This window comes from Danio aesculapii, chromosome 6 (assembly GCF_903798145.1).
Source record: "Danio aesculapii chromosome 6, fDanAes4.1, whole genome shotgun sequence".
Taxonomy (NCBI): domain Eukaryota; kingdom Metazoa; phylum Chordata; class Actinopteri; order Cypriniformes; family Danionidae; genus Danio; species Danio aesculapii.
In genome coordinates this window covers 25,251,146-25,262,128 of record NC_079440.1, presented here as the reverse complement: position 1 = coordinate 25,262,128, position 10,983 = coordinate 25,251,146, and the positions used below count along the sequence as shown (strand labels likewise).

General features: G+C 33.6%; 1 protein-coding gene across 1 annotated transcript in view; it reads left to right on the top strand.

Moving 5' to 3' along the window:
- Positions 1–2,355: 2,355 nt before the first annotated feature.
- LOC130230687 (phosphoinositide 3-kinase regulatory subunit 6-like) overlaps positions 2,356–10,983 on the top strand; it is a 29,488-nt gene continuing 20,860 nt past the window's right edge. The window contains exons 1-8 of the mRNA XM_056459827.1: positions 2,356–2,483; positions 3,565–3,660; positions 5,034–5,123; positions 5,856–5,947; positions 7,323–7,391; positions 8,084–8,216; positions 8,378–8,447; positions 10,195–10,378. Coding sequence (XP_056315802.1) covers positions 3,618–3,660; positions 5,034–5,123; positions 5,856–5,947; positions 7,323–7,391; positions 8,084–8,216; positions 8,378–8,447; positions 10,195–10,378 — 681 coding nt within the window. The 5' untranslated portion in view covers positions 2,356–2,483; positions 3,565–3,617. The remainder of the gene's footprint in view (positions 2,484–3,564; positions 3,661–5,033; positions 5,124–5,855; positions 5,948–7,322; positions 7,392–8,083; positions 8,217–8,377; positions 8,448–10,194; positions 10,379–10,983) is intronic.

The following is a 10,983-nucleotide window of genomic DNA, read 5'->3' as shown; positions in this document are numbered from 1 at the left end:
TATATTTAATTTGAAATTTAACCATAAATGAACATAGTAACACAGGTACAGAACAATCTAGCAAACAATTAGAAATGATTACTGATTTAAATTTTATATGAAACAATCAAATTATTTAACTTTTTTCAAACTTTATAAAGGGTGGCGTGGTGGCGCAGTGGGTAGAACTGTTGATTCACAGCAAGAGGGCTGCTGGTTTGAGCCTCGGCTGGGTCATTTGACATTTCTGTGTGGAATTTGCATGTTCTCTCAATGTTTACGTGGGTTTCCTCCGGGCGCTCCGGTTTCCCCCACAATTCCAAAGACAATAGGTGCTATAGGTGAATTGGGTAAGCTAAATATTGTCCGTGGTGTATGTGTGTGAATGAGTGTTGATGTTTCCCATTAATGGTTCTGCAGCTTGAAGGGCATCTGCTGTGTAAAACATATGCTGGATAAGTTGGTGAATTGGGTAAGCTAAATTGCCCGAAGTGTATGTGTGTGAATGAGAGTTATTAAGCAAAAGCTAGGTTCTATTACTACTACCCATGGTGCAGAGATTGAATTGGAATTGCATCTTGGAATTTTAATTGATGATACTTTATTTAGTTCTCACATTCAGCAATTGGTGAAAAAATTAAAAGTGATTTTAGACTTCTATTTTAGAATTAGGAACTGCCTTTCTTTTGATGCTAAAAAGAAGCTGGTTGATGCAACATTTATGTTGATATTGGACTAGGTGACGTTATCTAAATCCATGTTTCGTCTCATGCATACTGTTTACCATGGCTCTAAGATTTATAACTAATTTTAAATCCCTTACTCATCATTGTGTGTTGTATACACGTGTTGGTCTGCTTTGTCCATTCGTAAACAGCATCTTTTGCATGGAATAATCTACAAACAAAGTTGCAGTTTAAAGAATTGATTTCACTAAATTCTTTTAAAAAGAGTATAAATGATTTAGAAATTGAAACAGAGGCTTGTATATGTTTTGAATAGTTTATTTGTCAGTGTGATTCTTGTTAGCTGTTAATTGTCTGTTAGACCCCTTTGACTTGTATACTGCCTAATCTTGGCCAGGATGCTCTTGTAAAAGAGATATTTAATCTCAATGTGTCTATCCTGGTAAAATGTTATAATAATAATAATAATAATAATAATAATAATAATAATAATAAAAAGAGTGTATGGGTGTTTTTCAGTGATGGGATGAACTGCAGCTGGAAGGGCATCCGCTGTGCAAAACATATGCTGGATAAGTTGCCGGTTCATTCCACTGTGGCGACCCCTGATTAATAAAGGCACTGATTAATAAATGCAAATGAATGAAACTTTATTAAATTAATATGTGAAACACATCAGTTTATTTTTCTTCCAGTTTTGATCTTGTACAATAAAGACATTCTCAGGTCACTCAGTGTCCCGATGTGTAGTGAACCATTAACATCACTGCCCTTACCACTGCCCCAGTTTGTGTGCACAACAACTTTGGGAGCTGTAGGTACACTCTCAGAAATAATGGTACAAAAGTTGTCACTGGGGTGGTATTTTTTCAAAAGGTACACATTTGTAACTAAAGGGTTCTTATTAATACCTCAGGTATTTTTAGGCACTAAGGCAAACCTTTGAAGTAAGAATACGGGCCCTTTAAGTACAAATGTGTACCTTTTGAAAAGGTATACCACCCCAGTGACAGCTCTCGTTCCTTTATTTCTGAGAGTGTATCTCAATAAAATGCACCCTATTAGGTTAAAGAGAGATTTTCTCTAATGACTGAACCTAAAATTACTAGGTGTAAAAATTACTGGCTTGTGCTAAATATATCTCAGTCGTGTGTGTGGCCGCCCCCACATTTAGAGGGCAGGATGTGTGTCAGGTCCTGTCATCTTCTGTCTTTCTGAGAGAGTGAGGGCCAATTGAGCGACAGGAAGTCTGTGGTTCAGTGAGCTGCTTTCAGTGCTGATACAGTGCTCTTGACCCTGTTTCTCTTCGCTTGTTTAATGCCTTTATGTGCACAATCAGGGGCTTAATCTTTGCGTGCTGCTTTTGCCATTCAGCAGCAGTAAGCTTATGCACACTGCACATGCGTATGCGTCACATTTGTTTGGCAGGATATGAGATAATTTATGTTGAATTAGCCAAAAAATACGCTTCATGGTGTTGCTTGCAATATGAATAACAAATTAGGCAAAATATTTTAGAGGACTTTCCCTTCAGTGTATCCACACACACCCACTCTGCACACTTCTAACCTTAAACTTTCCTCTCTCTCTCTCTCTCTCTCTCTCTCTCTCTCTCTCTCTCTCTCTCTCTCTCTCTCTCTCGTTTTCTTGTCCCACCCTCGCATTCACTTAGCTTTGAGTCAGAGTTACAGTTGTCCTCAGTGACAGCCGCAGCAGTTAGAGGAAGTGTACAGCTCTCAATCTGACTGTCTGGCCAGAACAAGTTTTTATAAATATGCTTTATGATGTAGTCTGTTAATGTTCTCACAAGGACAGAAGGTAAGTTAGTTGACTTCTTCTTTCTTTTCTTTTCAGATTTCAACATTTAATTTTCCTAGTAGATTGTTGCTGCTTAGTAGAGTTAGCCTTTGAAATCTGATTCTGAGTTCAGCAGCGAGAAACCAAGCTGTCGGAAAGTTGCATAATAACTAACTGTGTCGGTCACTGAAAAATGCTTCTTTGTTCAGTTTCAGTTATTCATTTTACAGGTTTGTTTCTTTCTTTCTTGCACCTGTTTTGACTAGTTGGACATTGTAGTATTATATTTTCCTCTGCTTCTTGTTTCCTCACTAGTTTCTTGGAAGTAGATTCTAACTTAAAGGTCATTAGGTTGTACTTAAAGTGTAGTTACAGTGGTTGCATTCCATTACTGCTCGGTAATAAACCGTGTCTGAGAGGGAGAAACGAAGGGGGAATTTTCCTTTTAATCGGTAGTGGGTAAAAGTGCACCTGTCTGTTCACCTTGGTCATGTCTGAGTGTGTTTGATATCTGCTAAACAGCTTTGGCTTTCATTTACAGTAAAGGGTTCACTGAGGTCGCACAGGGTGCTTATAATAATGCGCTAAATAGTTAGATTTTGCCTGCTGTGTTTTATTAGTGCAAAGAATATGCAAAGTAATGTTTAAGCATAGCAGTGAGAGTCACGGTAAGATGTCCAGCACATTAAATGGATAGTTCAGCAAAACATTCGCTCATCTGGATGTTTATATCTATATGGATATCTTTTTTTTCCCACCTTAACAAAAGTCAAGTACAATAAAATAAATTACATTTGATATTTTGACTTACAAATGAAGACAATAGAAGTAAAGCAATAAAAAACGGGAATGTGTAAAAATATGACAATTATCAGTTAAGCTAATGGAGTACGCTTTTATGTACACAAAATTAACCTAAATTACATCCAGTGTTGTTTGGACACTAGCATTCTTGTTATTTTAAGCTTGCTGAAGAAATAACATGAAGAATGACATAAGAGGGATTAGTGACGAATAAATATTCTTTACTAAAATTTAAGCATTATTTTCTCTTTTCTACGTAACGTTCCTGATCCTTTGTTTTTTGTATTTGTGTGAGCAGGCAGAGTGGTGATTATTTCCATTCACCTCATTATGTAAGGAACAATCTACAATATGGCATCCTGGAGAAATTCTTGCAGTATTAATGTTGTGGCAGGTGAGAGTTATGCCTTTAGAAAAAGTGATAGTACATTACAATATGTATAGTTTAAAGATACATGGTATAAATTACAACAAATAGTCCCAATTAATGACAAAGCATTATTGACATATGTTTTATCCATTTGTCAGTTTCTAAATGTGCGCTTATTTGCAAAATTTTCTGGTCAATATTATTATATGCAGTTGAAGTCAGAATTATTAGCCCCTCTTTGATTTTTTTCTTTTTTAAATAATCCCAAATGATGTTTAACAGAGCAAGGAAATTTAAACAGTATGTCTGATAATATTTTTTCTTCTGGAGAAAGTCGTATTTGTTATATTTCAGCTAAAATAAAAGCAGCTTTTAATAATAATAATAAAAAAAACATTTTAAGATCAAAGTTATTAGCCCTTTTAAGCTATACATTTTTTCAATAGTCTACAGAACACATCATCAGTTCACAATGACTTGCCTAATTACCCTAACCTGCCTAGTTAACCTAATTAACTGAGTTAAGCTTTCAAATGTCACTTTAAGCTGTATAGAAGTGTCCTGAAAAACATCTAGTAAAATATTGTGTACTGTCATCATGGCAAAGATAAAATAAATCAGTTATTAGAAATAAAATTTATTAAAACTATTATGTTTAGAAAAGTCTGCTCTCCGTTAAACAGAAATTGGGGACAAAATAATGGGGGCTAATAATTCAGGGGGGCTAATAATTCTGACTTCAACTGTGTGTGATCAAACACATCTAAATGTTTTGGACCAGAAGCAGCAATGTTGTGGAAAAGCCAAGACAATTAAAAAAAATATACTTTTTTTAGCTGAATATTTTAACAGTTACAAATAGTGATGGGCAAAGATTAATCACGATTGATCACATCCAAAATAAAAGTTTGTTTTGACATTAGATACATGTAGGTATTTTATATATATGTATATATATATATATATATATATATATATATATATATATATATATATATATATATATATATATATATATATATATATTACACACACAAATATAAACACAAAACTATAAAAAACGGTTTAAATTTGTACATAATTTGTTTCATATACATTTTGTATCTAAACATTAACATTTTCTTAAATACATGCATGCATGTGTGAATTTACAGTATAGACACAATAATTATACACAGACAGTACACACATATATAGTATATTATGTCAAAACAAACATTTATTCTGGATACGATGAATCTTTGCCCAACAATAGTTACAACAGTTGTCAACTTCACATAAAATTCTAGAAACATCATTCTTTGCAGTTCAACTGTATTTTTTCAAATAAAAAGACCCCAGATTTATATAGACAGATATAATTTAATGAACCATGCTGTTGTCTTTTCTTAAAAAAGATGAATATGCTGCTATTGAATCTGAAATCTACCGTAGTCTGCAAACCATTCTGAGAGAAATGGATGCTGAACAGACAGTTGTCAACAAAGGTATGATTCCAACTCATCAAATAAATTATAACATAAACCTGAAGGTCAAAGCATGCCGCAGTGTTTCAGAGATAAAATATAAATACTGACATATATATATATATATATATATATATATATATGTTTCAACACTGATTTGACGCAACTCTAGAATTACAACATACATTATCTTCTGCCAGTCCAACTTTGTCATAGTAACAGCCCTGTCATGGTTACGAAAACAGTTTCGATATCTGCATAACAGAGCAAACATCAGATAAAACTTTAATGTTTTTTCTTACTTCCTACAGTCCTTTGAAATCACCATTGAAGAGAATTATGCTAATGTATGATTTTAAAGTACTTTAACTTGGACAATTCAGATCTTTAGGATTTTCAAATGTTGACTATACACTGTAGCACCTCAACCACCCTAAAGAGCCCCTGAAGAAACTTGTTTTAAATGCGAATGATAAGTGCATGGCTGTACTGTCTGAGATCTTACTTAGATAAACACACGTTTGTAAGTAACACTTAGACTAGCTGAAAACACAAATGGACTGCAATCTATTACATAATCATTGTGCTACTTGTAAATGCCACGTCAAACAAGCTATTGATGTTTTAAGATATCGCTGAAAAAACTGTGATGTTTATTTCAATCTGTGATGCTTGTTTCACACACATTCTAGCTTTCACACATGCCACATTCTGGCATGTATTAAGAATTGTTGATTTTTGTTCCTAATGCAGGGATGCTGAGATGGACGTTACACAAGAAAGTGCAAGACAGTTCTCTCAGGAGTCTGGCTCTGGTGAGGGTCACCATTAAAGAACTAGAAAGAGTGAGTCAGCTTCTTTTGCATTGTTGAAACCTGCATTACTATTTTCATTCCTGTTCAGTGCTGTTGCTTACAAAAATATAGTGTTTACAATGTATAGTTTATAATGTATATATAGTTTATTTAAAGGCACCTGAATAAAAGGCAAAAAGAATAAATGTTATAAGGGGTTTAAACACAGTTGTGTGGCAACAGTCTGTGAATATAGCCAGCTTCTAATAGTAAAAATGTATTAATTCTATTTTTATAAACACACTTGATATAATCAGTCTGCAGAAACACTTTGATTGACATTATTTCTTTGTACGTGTCATCAGAGGGGGAAAAGCCCCGCCCATTAGTGAAGATCTCTCCCTCATTAGCATTAACTACCCTGAATGAGAAGCAGCCGTCCACCATTAGAGTTTTAAATCTGCATATATGGTGTCACACAGGTGTTTGTAGCTCCACCCTTGTTTAAAAACACGCACCAAAACAGTCACCCAAATGGTGCAATTTGAATCAAAGCCTATAAAGGGCACTTTCAATGAGTTATAAAACATTATTTGTGTGGCATTTTGAGCTGAATCTTCACATACACACTCTAGGGATTTTGAGAAACTTATTTTATATTTTGTAAAAAGGGGCATAATAGGACCCCTTTAAAGACTCAAAATGATCGTCTGTTACTGCTGAAATAATAATCTGTGAATTCCTTATAATAATTGTTAACAAAAATACAATAATTAACGAGTAATACCTATTACTAATTGTAATACCATAATTACTAATAATTAACATGTGGTCAAGCTTTTAATCTTTCAAAAGTTAATGTTAGTTAACATGAACTAAGTATGAACTTGAGTATCATTAATCATAGGTCAACATTTACTAACATGAGATAATGCATGGTGAGTTAACATGAACTAACAATGACTTTATTTCCATTAAATAAACATTAACTGGTATGAATACATACTGTAATATATGAATTGTTCATTGTTCATGTAAGTAATTACAGCCTGATCTCACGAGAAAACAGTTTAGTGGCTAATTCGTACAAATTCGTACGAGTTAATTCGTACGAAATTGTACGATTTTAAAAAGGAGGCATGGCACCAAACCCCACCCCTAAACCCAACCATCATTGGGGGATGAGCAAATCGTACTAAATCGTATGAATTAGATCGTACGAATTCATACGAATTAGCCACCAAATCAAAAAGTTACGAATTGCCGTGAGATTGTGTTGGTAGTTACATTAATTAACATTAACTAATACAACTTTATTGTAAACTCTTACTCATAATGTCAGTTTTTATACTTATTCATTTGATTTATTTTTTGAAAGGCTATAGATAGTAAATGTAATTTATTCAAACCTTATTTGTGTATGTAGGCTGAAAGAACTGATTGCAAGAAGCATCTCATTCCTCTGCTTAATACACTCATCTATGCAGTGATGCAGGTAAGAGAAACAATGCCTCCTTTTACGTCTTTATTATTTTTTTCATTATTTCCTTAATTTTAATACTGAATCTTACATAGTTTTCTTATGGATCCTAACTTTACATCTGGTGACATTGCAAAACAGCGGCAACTTTGTTTATGGCATACAAATATCACCGCAATCAAACAATGACACGTGTAATTGTTAGCATAAAATGAATTGCTCCAACAAAATGTACTTGACACAGTGATTAGGACATGTAAATGCATACACAGTAGTAAATGATTATACGTAGTCTGGATTATTTAATCAGACTCCAAACGCATTAGTACTTCACTACTTTTGTCATATTGTTTATTTTTTACAACACAGAATGGCCATACTAATGCTATTTAAATTTATTTGTAATCCATGCTTCTGAAATTTTGGACATTTTTTTTCACCCAGAGAGAAATAAGTCAGTTAAATGTCAGAGAAATAGGTGTCAGTTTGTTAATGTGCACAAAAGTGTCATTTTCAGAAGAATTTAACCTTTTAATATGTATTGTTGTCATAAATTTTAAATATCGGCTTTTATTCCCATTTAATATACAGACACACTGTATTAAATTTGCTCCACAGGTCCCTTGCATATGACATAAAAACCATAACTATAAATGTTGCTTGACTAACGCCCTGCATTTCACCTTTGTGTGCGTGTGTGTTTTCAGACAGTATACATGCCCGATGACCTCTATAAAAGGGTTTATGACTTCTGCAAGAGGTTGTTGACTCTGCCTCAGCCATACTGTACTGTGGGCCTCAGTTATGCTGGACAAATGAAAACCGAACGATTTTCTCCAGGTTAGTCGAATCTAAATATGACAAGTGTTTAGATCTCTCTTGATATTAGATTTCCTGTTGGCTTGTATCCAATGAAAAAAATCAGTTAGGTTATAAACAAGAAAATCTGATTCTGAGTCTGAAGTGCATTGCATTTGTTTGTCCTGGTTCTTTTCTCACAGGCGTTTTATATCAAAAAAGGATACTTGCAGAACAAAATCTAAGAAATGAACACTATCCTCAGCAGGAAAGGTGAGTTGAAGGTGCACTTTCATTAGTTTCTAGGTATATTTAGTTCATTTCCTGATCTGCAAACTTTTGCATGTGTGCTTTATCATCATAGTCTTTTTTCTCATCAATGAGTAACATACAGTACACAATCCCTAATAAAAAAGTTTATAAACTGCATAAAATGAGGTGTCTTAACTTTGATCCATAGTCAAATAAAATGCATTCTTATTTTGTAAAATAACTTGTTAGTAAATGGTTTACTTCAGTTACTAACGTTAATGAAACTATAAAAGTATTTAGGCAGGTTCTGTTTGTTTAAAGTCATCTTTTCACAGCATATTTTAAGGCTGCTCTGTGCCTGCTCAAAACTATGTGACTGTGTGACTATCGGACTAAATTATTCCTGTTCAGACCTCAATTCATCCCTTAGTATAAAAGTATACACTTCTAATTGCTGCATAAATACATTTAAGCCACATTTTACAATAATTAAAAGGTATGTGTAAACATACCTATGTAGAGTAAATGCCACTTATAGTGCTTAAAATCACCCATATTAACTTGTACATTTGAAGTCAGAATTATTAGCCCCCTGAATTATTAGCCCTCCTATTTATTTTCCCCCCAATTTCCGTTTAATGGAGATAAGATTTTTTTCAACACTTTTCTAATGACTTTCCTTTTCTAATAACATCATCTTTGTCATGATGACAGTAAGTAATATTTTACTAGATATTTTTAAGACACTTTTCAGCTTAAGGTGACATTTAAAGGCTTAACTAGGTTAGTTAGGTAGGCAGGTTAGGGTAATTAGGTAAGTTATTGTAAAACGATGGTTTATTCTGTAGACTATCGGAAAAAAATATATATATAGCTTAAAGGGGCTAATTATTTTGACCTTAAAATGTTTTTTTTTTTTTTTTAATTTAAACTGCTTTTATTCTAGCCGAAATAAAACAAATAAGGCTTTCTGCAGAAGAAAAAATATTATCAGACATACTATAAAAATTTGTTTGCTCTGTTAAAGATAATTTGGGTAAAATTTCAAAAAGAAAAAAAAGAGGAGCTAATAATTCTGACTTTAACTTTAAGTGGACTTTAAGAGTTTTGTGAGCATGGTTATTTATAGAAAAGCTTTGGTGTCATTTGTCATTTTGGACACATTTGCGTTGCAACCAGGGCCTAACTTTGCTTTATATGTTTATATTAGCATAACATTTTACTGATTGTTACATTATACCCCTGAGAGGTGTTTCTGTGCCAACTAATAGTTGAAGCCTGTTCTACCTGTTTACTTTTATTCTTTCCAACATGAAACACGTCACAATGAGAGTTTTTAAATGTGTAAAGGTGTATGTAATCAGTTATAAAAGGAACAAGGAAAACATTGCTGTCAGAGGTTTATTAATAAAAAAACATTTGGACTAAAACAACTATGTGCCCTTTTCTACTTCAGCCACTAGTAATATAAGGAATAAATAAGGGAAAACCAGTAAAAACAATGTAAAATAATTATACACTGTTAATCATTTTAGTAGCCATTACATTTTTCAACATATTGCACATCCACATATTTAAAAGCATTTGATCATTTATGTCTTTATTATGTCTTTTATTTATGTCAATTATGTCAAGTTTTGAATGAGTGCTTCCAGAAAACATGAGGTTGATGTGTCAGCAGGAAGCTTTTAAAGCTCATGTCAGCACTGTCAGAAGTAAATCAGAGTTTGTTGCTATTGTGTTTTTGATGGCTGTGTTCTGTGTTTAGGGTATTTGTGTTTGCGGATCCTGCAGTGTTTTCAGAGTCTCTCAGCAGCGTTTTAAAGGCTGACATTGAGACTCAAGGAATGTTCCGGAACCCATTGACCATGATGCGCTGGGCTGTGCAGCACAGCCTTCAGGCGGTACTGGGAGAGGACTGTGATGGACCCTCTCTCAATGATGCGCTGCAGGTCAGTGGTTTGCTTTAGAAGAGTTGATGTTTGGTCACTAGCAAGTCTAATGCTGAAATTAGCAGCATTAAGTTCAAACATTTAAGTTCAAAAACTATACCTAATGAGTGCTGTGAACTTAATCCATTTGAGTAAATGAAGCAATTTGAGCACAGTAAAACCCTATAAATGAAAAGAACTCAAACCATCTGAGTACTGCAAAACCCAATAAGTTAAGGCAACTCAAACTGTTTTAAGAAACCGATTGCTACAAACCATTTGAGTTAAAAAAAAACGAATCCATGGAGAACTTACTCCATTTAAGTTTAGGTAATGATGAGGTATTTAATTAACTTGAGTTTGAGCACTGAGTTCAAAAATCTTCAAATAAGTAGAATTAAATTTCAGTCAATTTTGAGTTAACTACACTCATTTTATTTGATAAAGTTGACTGTTGGGTTTTACAGTGTATCGGATGCAAAATGAAAGGGATATTATGGCATTTTGTTTGTAATAAAAATACATAGAAATTTACTGAAGGCATCATGCAGAAGTAACGTCCACAAATAAAGGTTGGGCAATACTCGCAGTACTGCACATCCTGTTTTTTCTGTCAATTGCTGGAG